Source organism: Patagioenas fasciata, chromosome Z (assembly GCF_037038585.1).
Source record: "Patagioenas fasciata isolate bPatFas1 chromosome Z, bPatFas1.hap1, whole genome shotgun sequence".
Classification (NCBI taxonomy): Eukaryota; Metazoa; Chordata; class Aves; order Columbiformes; family Columbidae; genus Patagioenas; species Patagioenas fasciata.
Genome location: NC_092560.1, coordinates 43,624,114 through 43,637,251, shown reverse-complemented (window position 1 = coordinate 43,637,251; position 13,138 = coordinate 43,624,114). Strand labels below are relative to the sequence as shown.

The following is a 13,138-nucleotide window of genomic DNA, read 5'->3' as shown; positions in this document are numbered from 1 at the left end:
GGAAAAGTATACATGTTTTACTAAGCTATTGCTGAGTTAGCAACTAAGTATTAAATAAGGTTTTGTTGTAATAAACATTTGGTACTTAAAATCCTACGGAGACCTTCACGTTGGAAATGTCATTTGCATTAGGTACTTGCTGACACGGTCTTGGATGACTTGGGCTTTACAAAGTGAGATTTTTGTGGGGTCTTACAGCTTTAATGTTAAATTCAGCTCTTTGTCTTGTAGACTTTGTGTCTGCCTTCTATTATAATTTTAACACCGAGACTGTTTTTTTTCTTAACGTCTTTAGATAAGTGACACAAATAATCTTTGTGCAATGATGAATAGATAACATGTTCAGACTTTGTGGTCTAGAGCTAAATACCTCCATAACAGAGCGGCCTACGTTTTTAAGGTCCTGACTTCAGAAACCTCTCCAGCTAGTGAAAATTGATTTGGCTAATAGTGCCTATTATTAGCCATTATTCTGTTCAGGAGACAAATTTCTGAACAGTCTTGACTTTTCTGCAAAACAATGTATTTTTCAATAGAAATTACTACTCAAAGTCCAGTGATTATTTTTAGTCATTCTAATTCTTGAGAGTTACAGCAAATTTCAGGACACTTCTACAGTTGCAGGGTTTGAACAATTTATCTTGTACAGTTTGCTATTATTTGTCTTTCATATTTGACTAAAAACAAACACAGGTATTAAGTGATTTGCTGCAATTTTGCCTAAAGTGGAAACATTAACTCTCTTGACTAACACTAATCATCACCCACCTACCTAGTCTTAAGATACTGTCTGCATTGTGATTAGAGCAATGGAGTTCTATAAATTACCTTTACATGTCAGAAATTGCACTGCCACTAATACTGAGAAATTTTTGCTTGCATGCTCCGCTTCAAAGACTAGTATTAGAAATAAAAATATTTGTAATTGCAAAGAGAAAAATAGATCTTTTACTTAAAGTGTTACACAGACTTGGTTTTGATTTTTCTCTCCTGTATTTCTGGGACTCAGGTATTTCCACAGGTGGACGTGTAAACCCCAGAGAAGGAATTGTGCTTCACTCTACAAAACTTATTCAAGAGTGGAGCTCTGTGGATCTCAGAACCCCGATATCTGATGCTCTGCACCTGCCAGTCTGGGTGGACAATGATGGAAACTGTGCTGCTCTAGCAGAGAGGAAATTTGGTCACGGAAAAGGAATAGAAAATTTTGTAACACTCATTACTGGTACAGGTGGGTATGCTATAGTTCAATGACATGCAAAGTCAAAATACCAGCACCATTACTCAGAGGCTCAACTGATCCTAAAAGCATAAACGCCACCACTGTGCCTGGAAAACCCTAATATATTACATTCTTAAATTGAAAATCTTTTTGCCATTATATCTATTTATTTTTTTTAGGGTACTTTTTAATCTATTCAGGCAAGTGAAGCCTTTTGCATAGTATAATTTTCTTGATAAAAGAAGTTCTGCTGACACAGCTATGCAGGTATTCAATTTTTTCAAAATAAGGAAAATCTGAGCAACTTCAGCTGGAATAATTTTGCTTTTTTTCAGCTTTATAGCTTAATTCTCTTCCAGCTGCACAAATACAAGCCAGATCAGGATGTGTATCTAGGAGGTAAGCAACCTAATAGGAGAGATGACACTTATTGTATCTCAAATGCAAATGTGGGGTAACTTTTATTATTTGTTAAGTTTATAGTCTTTCAGAATGGTGGCATTAATAACTAGCTGATTAATCCCCACATAAGGCTTGGGAAGAGGCAGCAAAGGATTGCAGATTTAAGTGTCCTGGCTCTTTACATCATAGGTTTAGCTGTCTAAATACAGCATTAATACACAGTTGGGAGTGATTCCATGGGAAGCTTATGTGGAGGATGAAGGAGCTAGTGAGTGCTGAGAGTCTTTCAAGAATGCTCTCCTGAAAGCACAAAAACAATTGACCCCTTTAAAGGTAAGGGAAGTAGGCAGAGTTTCTGAGTCTATTCAAAACAAAAAGAGAAGAATACCAGAGGTGGAAAAGTGGACACATAACTGTTGAGAACTACAAGGGCATTGCCAGGGTGTGCAGAGATGCAGTTAGAAAAGCAAAAGCTGATCTCAAACTGGAATTTTCCAGAGATGTCAAAAACCACAAGAAAGGGTTCTTCAGGTACATAAACAAGCAGAAACAGAAGGAAAATATTGGCTTGCTGATAAACAGCAGAGGTGAAGTATTCACCAACAATGCTGAAAAGGCAGAGGTTCTCAACACTTCCTTCACCTCTATCTTTACCAGCACTGTTTGGCCCCAGGCCTTGGGAACAGAAATCCAGGTTGATGCTAATAAGAAAGAGTTGGCATGTGAGCTGTTATAAGAGCTTGACACCTACAAATTGGTGGGCCCTGACAATATCCGTCTAAGAGCATTAAGAGAGCTGGCTGATGTCATTGCAAGGCCGCTTTCCACAATCTTTGAGAAGTTGTGTAGGTCTTCTGGGACATCCCCCAATTAGAAGAAGGCTGTTGTCACTCCCATCTACTAGAAGGGCTTAAAGGAGGATCCAGGAAATTATATTTCAGTCCCTGGGAAGGTTCTCGAACAAGTCCTCCAGGTGGCTATCACAAATGAGTTAAAGCATGTGACTGAGACTAGCCAGCACAGATTGAGCAGGGGCAAGTCATGCCTGACAAATGTGATGACCTTCTACAACAAAGTAATCTGCTGAGTTGTTGTGGGGTGAGCAGTGAAACTTGTCTACTAGGATTTCTCCAAGGCTTTCAATGCAGTTTCCCATGGCCTTCTCCTAGAGAAACTGATGCATTACAATCTGGACAAGTGGTCTCTGCAGTGGGTGGGGAACTGGCTGAGAGGCCATACCCAGAGGGTAGTGGTAAATGGCTCCTTTTCCAACTGGCAACCTGTCACGCGTGGGATCCCCCGGGGACTGATATTGGGCCCGACACTGTTTTAACATCTTCATAAGTGGGCTGGCTGATGGGATCAAGTATACGTGATGAAGTTTGCCAATGACACCAAACTGAGGGGGAAAGTGGACACTTCAGAAGGGAGAGCCACCCTGCAGGATGACCTGGACAGGATGGAAGAGTGGGCTAACAACAACCTTATGAAGATGAGCAAAGACAAGCGTAAGGTTTTGCACCTGGGAAAACATAACCCAGGAGTGCAGCACAGGCTGGGATCTGCCTGGCTGGGGATCAGCTCTGTGGAAAGGGACCTGCGTGTTCTGGTGGACAGCAAGCTCAGTATGAGCTAACAATGTGCTGCTGTGGCAAAGGTCAACAGGATGCTGGGCTGCATCAACAAGGGCATTGCCAGCAGAGACAAAGAAGTCATTATCCTGTTGTACTCAGTGTGTGTCAGTCCACACCTGGAATACTGTGTTCAGTTATGGTCCTTGCTGTGCAAAAAAAGAAGTGGACAGGCTGGAGAGGGTCCAGAGAAGGGCTACACAGATGATCAAAGGCCTGAGAGGCTGACATATGAGGACAGGCTGAGAGAACTGGGTTTGTTCATCTTTGAGAAAAGAAGGCTAAGAGGAGACCTCATCACCATGTTCCAGTATTTAGAGGGTAGCTACAGAGAAGATGGAGACTGTTTTTACAAAGGGTCACATGGAAAAGACAAGAGACAATGGGTACAAGTTAATCTTAGGGAGAGTCCGATTGGAGACAAGAGGGAAATTTTTTCACCATGACAACAATCAGCCATTGGAATAATCTCCCCAGGGAAGTGGTGGATTCCCGCAAATCGGATACTTTTACGTTTCAGCTGGACAGGGTACTGGGCCATCTTATCTAGACTGTGCTTTTGCCAAGAAAGGTTGGACCAGATGATCCTTGTGGTCCCTTCCAGCCTGGTATTCTATGAATCATTAAAAATTTCCTCTGAAATGCAATATTTAAAGGCCACTTGAAAGGTTATTCGTGTGCATAAAGAGTGTGATTCTCAAGCTTAAAGATCTATCATAGTAGTTCGGTACCATCAATAGGTGTTTTAAGAAAGGAGAAACATTATATAACATTTTGATGCAAACATGAATAGGTGTCATCTGAGTTCTTCAATAATCAGTGATTTTGAGGTTCCAGTACAGAAGACCAGTGATGCACATATTTTATCTTGTATTAGAATAAGCAAATGCCAGTGTCTTGCAGAAATAGGGCTTTTAAAAATGGGGGGGGGGGATTATTTTAATTTTTTTAATTGTAGAAGTTTTCATATCTTTGCAGGAATTGGAGGTGGAATCGTTCATCAACACGAATTGATCCATGGCAGTTCTTTCTGTGCTGCTGAGCTTGGGCATATTGTTGTATCTTTAGATGGACCAGAGTGCCTGTGTGGTAGCCAAGGATGTATAGAAGCATATGCCTCTGGAATAGCATTACAGAGAGAAGCAAAGAGATTGCATGATGGTATTTATGTACTTTATTTTTGAAAACATGATCACACAATTGCAGTATAGGAAGAAATTGGTAAAGATGATATTAAGAAAAACAGACCTGCCAGCTTTTTCTAGGAGGAGACAAGAACAGGTGTACAGGCAACTAGATAGGATTCCTGTGTATGGCCAACCCAGGAGCTGCCACAACCTGTGTAGGACAATACAGTTCTTTTTCAGTGACGGCAGCACCCAAGGAACCCACATGTAGAAGCACCAGTCTCAAAACTACCAGAATCACAAAATCACAGAATGTTAGCGATTGGAAGGGACCTCTAAGCATGTATTAGAGCTTAGTCTCTCCTTTTTAAGCATGCTGTAAGGTGATTTGACAGGCATTCTGTGAGGTTTGGCTTCACAGTGATTGTCTTTCAGCAATAGCTTCTCAGTCTTATCTAAGCTTGAGAACATTTGTGGTTTATTTTATTAACTTTTGGGGTGGACAAGAATAGTGGATTACCATACTCTAACTGTTTGAGTTTGATTCCCTGCTTCTAAAAGTAGTTCCCTGAATAATATATGTCTGCTTTGGGTAAACTCCAGATGGGACAGATTGCTCAGGATTAACGCTTTGGTATGCAAGTAAAAGAGATGTAAAGACCTTAACTGCCTGTCACCCTCCATTTTTTGACTTACCACATCACCATTCTTTCCTCTTGTCTTTCTCCTTTTCAAACAGAGGATCTGCTTTTAGTAGAAGGAATGTCAATGAAGAAGGAGGAGGTTGTTAGTGCTGCACATCTCATTCAAGCAGCTAAACTTGGGAACACGAAAGCAGACAGCATTCTCAGAACAGGTGAGAACATAGCTTAAAGGGTGGAATATAGTATTTTTGGGGATACAGAAATGGTAATGCACTGTAACTCTACGAACACAACTCTACACTTTGAGGACTTCTCTATGTAAAAATTACTAATGGTAATGTTAAATATAAATGTTGGAGGAAATGTTAGCAGAAGTGTGTATTAAAAGTCTATATTCAAATAAATTAGGAGATCAAAAGCTTCTGCAAAGATCAGCTTAAAAAAGTCAGGCCTCAACATTTTTATATTGGAAAATTTGGGGACATATTGTAGGCAAGTGAATGGCTAGTCTGAGCAAGTAAAGACAATTTACACATTACTTTACGTGGACTATTTTACAGTTCTACTAGTTTTAAACACAGTCTTCTTCCTCATACATAGCTGATAGCTCTAAGATGGTAGAGTAATGCATTCATGTTTTCTCTTAGCTTACAAGTGTGGTAATGTATTGCTTTGTCTTTCCCATCCACATCATTGGATAATGCATTAATTTGCAATAAAATTGCCCTTTTTTTTCTTTTAGTTTTGAAATAAAACTAATGGCAAACTCATATTGTCTGATAACATAAACTCAAAACTGTCTGCCCTGTGGAATGAAACCCTTCTCCTGACAGTGTTATTTGCTTCTAACAGACCTATTTCAACTACCAAGCCTGGACTGCTTCAAGTATTCTACTTAATTTCTTTTTGCTTTATCTTTTCAGCTGGGACAGCATTAGGCCTTGGAGTTGTGAACATTCTGCACACCGTGAACCCCTCTCTTGTGATCCTTTCTGGAGTTCTAGCTAGCCACTACGTTAATGCTGTCAAAGAAGTCATAAATCGACAGGCTCTATCCTCTGTTAAAACTGTGGATGTGGTAGTCTCAAATCTAGCAGATCCTGCCCTTCTTGGAGCTGCTAGCCTGGTACTGGACTACACTACACGTAGAATATACTAAGTACCTGGAAGAATTCTAGAAATGGACTATTCAAATTCCTAATGGGTGGAGGGATACTTTGTCCAAAATTTGTATTTGATGAGGGCAGCTACTGAATCAGAGTAGTGTTCTGAATAGTTAATGACTACTTCAGGGTTTTCTAATTGAGGTATTAGCTTTTTGTATTTTTCCTAAATTTCATCTGACTTCATAGGAACAAATGTGCAATTGTTGTTTTTAATGACCTCTGTTGGTAAGTCCATATGTTGTTTTAAGTGTAGCTGAATTATTTATGAGCATATCTTGATGTATGGTGAGGAATATGTGTATGGTGTGTCAAATTATAGCTAAAACTTGGGGATCCAAATCTCATTTCCCACTTATGTGAAATGAGAAGGCTACAATGTGACCAGCTTTTCGTTTCCCAGCTTTCACCCACAAAGTAAATTTGAGATAATCACTAATAGCGAGTAGTAATTTCAGTGGGTGGAACTGCTGGAAGTTGCCTCTACAAGCAAAAAGGCTGCATCTAGAAATTGTGGTGGAGGCAGTTATTTATTACATCATCTTTAGAGAGCAGAGTCCCTTTTTAGAAGCTTTGCATATGGAAGAAAAAGACTATGGTTTAAGTGTGCTTACATCCTGCAGGGCAGTCTGAGCAAACTGACAAGTGCAGCAGAAAGCATCTTTGTCTTCTGGCTATGGCCAACAGTCATTTACTTGAATTTTATTGTTTGAGGTTTTCTCAAGGGATTTAGTCTACTACTTCATCAGCCAAATTAGCAGAGGGGATTGTTTATTCTTTGGTAGCCTGTTAGCTGAAATCAAGCTATGTGGCACATCTGATCATAAAGACTCTACTTTTCATGAAAACTCGCACGCTGCAGAGTGACGCAGTGCATCTTCTCAGCAGTTCTGGTGGCTGCAGGTAGACTGTTCTTGTCCTGCGTTGAGCATCAGCTGGCAGGATGGGAAGTCAAATCACCTTTTAAGACATTCAGAAGCCTGAGAGCAAAGTATACCAAATACCAATGAATGCTTCCCTGGGTAAACAATGGTTTATGTTTCTTTCAGTAGTCCTTGATATATAGCTCTGTCTTCATACAGCTGCTTTATAGCACACTTTTAAGATACTGTAGTAATAACTACTTGACACAAGGAGAAACTGAAAAACAGACCCTTCTAACTAATCAGCTATCCCAGCAAGAAGATACCTGTGGAGAAACAGGCACAACACTATCTTCTGTATTTAATACCCTATTTCAACATCTGACTCAGCCCCTGAAGACACTGATGTATGCTCAGAAGCCCAGTAAAATGCTAGTACAGGGGAATAAAAGGGGCTTTTTCCACACTTGGAAGACTACAGGGATGTTGTGAAGTTATGTAGGGAGAAAATTAGAAGGGCCAAAGCCCAACTAGAGCTGAGCCTGGCTACTACTGTAAAAGGCAACAAAAAATGTTTCTGCAAATATATGAGCAACAAAAGGAGGGCTAAGGAGAACCTCCACGCTCTAGTGGATGCAGGGGTTCTTAGTGAGAATCACCAAGTAAACCAAGGCACACAGGAAAGGAACTAACTTCAATACCAGAGCAATAGCTCCATGAGCAGGTAAAGGAGAAATTGGCTTTGCTCTACAGCTATAGCAGCTCAGGTCAGGAGTAAGCCCCATCATTTGATCTTTCCATCCTCTTGCATCACAAGAAATGTCTGAATAAAAGAGGGACCAGGCTTTGCGTTCCAGACCTCCTGAAGCTCTGTATTTTTGATATTTCACAGTCCTCATATGTTTTTCCCTAGCAGCTGAAAGAAGGGTGCAGGCACAGAGAAAACATGAAAGCATAAAACACATTTGAAAAGTTTAAACACTTTTAACTAGTCCTGGCAAGAGAATGGTTCTTCAAATGCTTTTGAAAATGTTTTCCTGTCAACTAGACAAGAACCTGCTGCCTATATGCAAGTGGTGCAGACATCCTTACAGTTCCACCTGAAAAGCTTGTGGGTGTATAAAATCAGAAAGAATAAAAAAATCGTATTTAATAGCATAACAGTGACTTTGCCTCATAGAATCATAGAACATCCCGAGTTGAAACGGACCCACGAGGGTCATCGAGTCCAACTGCTGTCCCTGTATATGACAACCCCACAGTTCACACCATGTGTCTGAAGGTGTTGTCCAGTCTCGAACACTGTCAGGCTTGGGGCTGTGACACCTCCCTGGGGAGCCTGTTCCGGTGCGCCACCACCCTCTGGGGGAAGAACCTTTTCCTGATGTCCAACCTAAACCTCCCCTGGCACATCTTCCTGACATTCCCTTGGGTCCTATCATTTGTTGCCACAGAGATCAGAGCCTCCTCCTCCCCTTGTAAGGAAGCTGTAGACCACGATGAGTCTCCTCAGTCTCCTCCAGGCTGAACAAACCAAGTAACTTTATCTGCTCCTCATACAGCTTCCTTTCTAAACCCTTCACCAACTTCATAGCCCTCTTCTGGACACTTTCCAGTAGCTTTATATCCCTTTTATCCTGTGGTGCCCAGAACTGCACAAAGGGCTCCAGGTGAGGCCACACCAGTGCAGAGCAGAGTGGGACAATCACCTCCCTCGCCTGGCTGGCAATGCTGTACTGGATGCACCCAGGACATGGATGGCCTCTTGGCTACCAGGGCACACTGTTGGATCATGTTCAACTTACATTGACCAGAAGCCCCAAATCCCTCTCCATGGAGCTGCTCTCCAGCATCTCATTTCCCCAGTCTCTATGTACAGCCAGGGTTTTCACATCCCAGGTGCAAAATCCAGCACTTGCTCTTGTTGAACTTCATGTGGTTGGTGATTGCCCAGTTCTTCAGTTTGTCCAGATCCCCCTGGAGGGCCTCTCTGCCCAAGAGTGTTGGCAGCTCTTCCCAATTTTGTGTCATCAATGAACTTGCTTAGTATTCCCTCAAGTCCTGTGTCCACATGATTTATGAAGACATTAAAGAGTACTGGCCCTAAGATGGATCCCTGCAGAACCCTGCTAGTGACTGGTCACCAACTCACACCATTTACTAGAACTCTTTGAGCCCAACTCGTCAGCTAATTGATCAGCCACTGCATTGTGTGTTTGTGGACATCTTGTCCGGGAGGATACTGTGACAGTATCAAAAGCTCTACTGAAATTGCATTCACTGGCTTCCCTTGGTCATCTAGGTGGGTAACACTGTCACAGAAAGAAATTAAGTTGGTCAAGCAGGACCTTTCCCCTCATGAACCCATGCTGGCTGGGACCAGGGACTGCATTGTCACTCAGGTGTTTTTCAATAACTCCCAGAATAATCTCCATAATTCTGCCAGGCACAGAAGTGAGACTGTTTTTCCTTATTACCCTATTCAGAAACCTCCCTTTCTCTTCAGGCACTTAATTGTGGACCAGAGGTTTTATGGACAACTAGCTCCCAATTCTATCCAATCCCAGGGGAAGTGAGTATCAGATGTTCATAGGACATCTGCAGTACTGTGCTATCTGGTTACTTGAGGTTGGCTCTATGTCCTTTTGCTCTATGTCATTTGCTCTAGTGAGGGCACACCAGCCTTTATATCAATTAGTAGGAGGGAAGAAGGGGAGTAAAAGCGCAAGACAATAGCTGAACTCTCCCCAGCTATTACCAGAATTTCAGAGCCTAAAGAAATAGTGCCTTCTCATTATCTGCACTGGCAGCATCTGTTAGTACTATCTGTTGTAAGACAAAGTTTCATTTTGCAGTGTTCGTAGTAAGGACATGCAGTATACTATCATCTGCTGAAGGCTTAGCAAGAATGCCACTTTGCACCCTCTAAGCAAAATTGCATGTGACACTCAAGAGCTTGGGCAGGAGACTCTTCATGCTTATAATCAGCATTGCATGAGTAAGCACCAGCAGTACTTCCACACTAGAGTGCCAAAAGGTTGGAAAGTGACTTAAAACTGGAGTTCTTAGTTCTGTAGCTTGTAATTCATGTAATCAGTGTGAGATCTCTACCAATCCCTATATGGCATTGATTCTCATCCTTGCATCTTTTGGAAAAAGACTGTCCATGACAGCTCTGCCTAAGCCTAGAAACCAAACCAGCCAGTATTTGGGACCATGAGGAGGCCCGTAGAGTCTTGCTAGCCATCTTTTTATAGGTCATTGCTGATGCTTTGCAAGCCACATAGCAAATCAGTACAGTATCAAGGTTTGGATTATTTTTTTTCATTTCCTGAGCAGCAAGCTTAGTTATTTAGTATTTTGAGTATTTGACCTGCCATCCAGGCACTCAGAATTAACAAATGCCTTAGCCTTATGGTGGTCTTGAAGCACTGTGTATCAAAACCACATCACTGACAGCAAGGTACAGACAGAGTTTATACTCTAATTCAGTCTGCCTCAGTGAAATCTGATCACTGTGTCACTATCAAATGCTGTGGAGAGTTCACAGGCATTAGTAAGGATAAAACACCTGGACTGTGCACGCCTTAGACCATTCCCAGTAATGATGTTTGGAAAACCATTTATCAAAGGCACATTAGAAACGAGTGCTTTGTCAGCTGAAGTGTAGGTGCTAAAGGCATGTATTTAGTACAGCTCTTTTACTCCAGTACCACAGTGTATTCATAATCTGAAAGCAAATGCCTTGCACTGTGAGCACATAATGTGTTTTAGTAACAACTACAAATGCTCATGAGGTTCTGAACAGGACCCAGAAAGCCAAATTTTTCTTAAGCCTCACTTAAGTTTGTACATGCACTTGTAGCACTTCTGGGTTGGTTCATCTGGCAAGGTCACACAAAACAAGAACAAACTGTATACTTTGCTGTGGTGCTCACACCACCCACTGCTTGTACATTGCAGTTTGCTATAAAATCAATGATGATTGCTCTTCCAAGATTGAGAAGACAGGTAACACAGCCAGCTCTTTCTGCTGCCTTCATAACTGAGGGGAGCTTTTGGGTTCACAACCCTCCTGACCTCAGAGAGATATCAGCTGTATCTTCAACAAATCACAAATTACTATAAGGCTGTTACTGCTAGCTGAAGAAAGCTTTGCATGCGTAAAAGCACACATTTTTCTCCATTACTCTGAAAGGAAATCACAGAATGGTTTGGCTTGGAAGGAGCCTTTGGAGATCATCTAGTCCAACCCACCTGCTAAAGCAGGTTCACCTAGAGCAGATCACACAGGAATATCTCCAGAGAAGGAGACCATAACATCTCTGGGCAGCCTGTTCCAGTGCTCTAGCACTCTCAAAGTAAGCAAGTTTCTCCTCATAATCAGATGGAACCTCCTGTGCTTCAGTCTGTGCCTGTTGCCCCTCATCATATCATTGGGCACCACTGAAAAGAGTCCGGTCTCAAGCTCTTGACATCCATCCTTGAGATATAGGCATTAATCAGATCCCCCCTCAGCCTTCTCTTCTCCAGGCTGAACAGACCCAGCTCTCTCAGTCTCTCCTCATCAGAAAGGTGCTCTAGAGCCCAAATCATCTTTGTAGCCCACTGCTGGACTCCCTCCAGTAATTCTGTAATATTGCTGTAACTGTACCTGTAGTCCAGCCTCTTTTGCATGAGGGAAACACACAGAAATTTTTAATGCAAATGAAGTGCCAAATTTGTCCTTAAGTAAATAAAGCATGTGAAGACTGTATTTACAGTAAAATTTTGAAGAAATATTCCATTTTTTTCCAAAGGTTCCTTTTAAATTTTATTTTCACAATCCTGTTATAAGTATGGATACAGCACTACTAAGACTGTTTGACCTGGAAAAGAGACAGCTTAGGGAGGATCTCATCATTGTATAAAAGTATCTGGATGGTGGGTGCAAAGAAGGCAGAGCCAGACTCTTTTCAGTGGTCCCCAGTGACAGGACAAGAGGCAATGGGCACAGATTCAAACACAGGGGACTCCTGAACATCAGGAACCACTTTTTCACTGTGAAGGTGACTAAGCACTAGCCCAGGTTGCCCAGAGCACTGGTGAAATATTCCTTTGAGATTTTCAAAAGCCCCCTGGACATGGTCCTGGGCACAGAGCTGTAGAACATGGTAGATGGACCACATGAACTTGAGAGGTCTCTTCCAACCCCAGTCCTTGTGTGATTTTGTGTAAGCACTGATACAGGAGGTAGGAGGGTGACAGTGAGCTAGCATACTTGAACATAAGGTTGGTACAAAAGCAACTGTGGTTTTGGACTGAATTTTAAATCATTATAACTAGATTCAAACACATCTTTATTAATCAAAATAGGAACCATTACAATCAACACATTTTGCCAACAAGAAATAAGTTTGTTTATTCCTGTAGTGTAAATATATGTGCTTCAGGATTTGATGAGCTCTCAGAAAGCATTTTCTGCATCCTGCTGGTCAAGAAAGTGTTTTCCCTGCAAAAAGTTGTCAAGATGCTTCAAGAAGTGGTGGTTGGTTGGCAAGAGATCAGGTGATATAGCAGATGAGGCAAAACTTCATAGCCCAATTCATTCAACTTTTGAAGCGTCGGTTGTGTGGTGTGCACAGCAAGTAATAAGTCAGTAGCAAGAAAACAAAGCAAGAAAAGCACATTAAAATGATGAATAACATAACCACATTTAAGAATGTGTTCCAATATCAAACAGCAAATTTCAACAATGCAAAAACTGCAATTACTTTTGCACCAACCTAATAACTTTAAGGCAGAAGAGAAAAATCTACAAAAATATTAGCACAAGAGCTAGAGGAGACAACCAAAACCAACTGAGATGCTTGTTAAGTGTTCCAGCTAGATGGTGTACATAAAACTGCAGACAAACTTGCAAATTCAGCTTCTAAGACAAGCTTTAACTTCTATAACATTGCTTTGGCCTTGAATTTGAGAGTCTTTGCCCATTTTCTGGGATTGCAGCTCAAAACCATGTGCTAGCACAGATAAAATGCCCTATGAGATGGGATAATGTGATGATTAATCAGTTCCATAACTCGGTGTGCAGAACCCCTTTCATT

The 13,138-nt window shown here is 41.5% G+C and overlaps 1 protein-coding gene across 3 annotated transcripts in view; it reads left to right on the top strand.

The window, feature by feature from the left end:
• The window catches only part of GNE (glucosamine (UDP-N-acetyl)-2-epimerase/N-acetylmannosamine kinase), a 34,870-nt gene extending 26,657 nt beyond the window's left edge, over positions 1-8,213 (top strand). For 2 of the 3 annotated variants that reach the window (XM_065861666.2, XM_065861668.2), the window contains exons 9-12: positions 1,010-1,231; positions 4,234-4,416; positions 5,122-5,238; positions 5,950-8,213. In XM_065861666.2, coding sequence (XP_065717738.1) covers positions 1,010-1,231; positions 4,234-4,416; positions 5,122-5,238; positions 5,950-6,185 — 758 coding nt within the window. In that variant the 3' untranslated portion in view covers positions 6,186-8,213. The remainder of the gene's footprint in view (positions 1-1,009; positions 1,232-4,233; positions 4,417-5,121; positions 5,239-5,949) is intronic. The other variant, XM_065861667.2, reaches the window with a different exon arrangement.
• Positions 8,214-13,138: the final 4,925 nt, after the last annotated feature.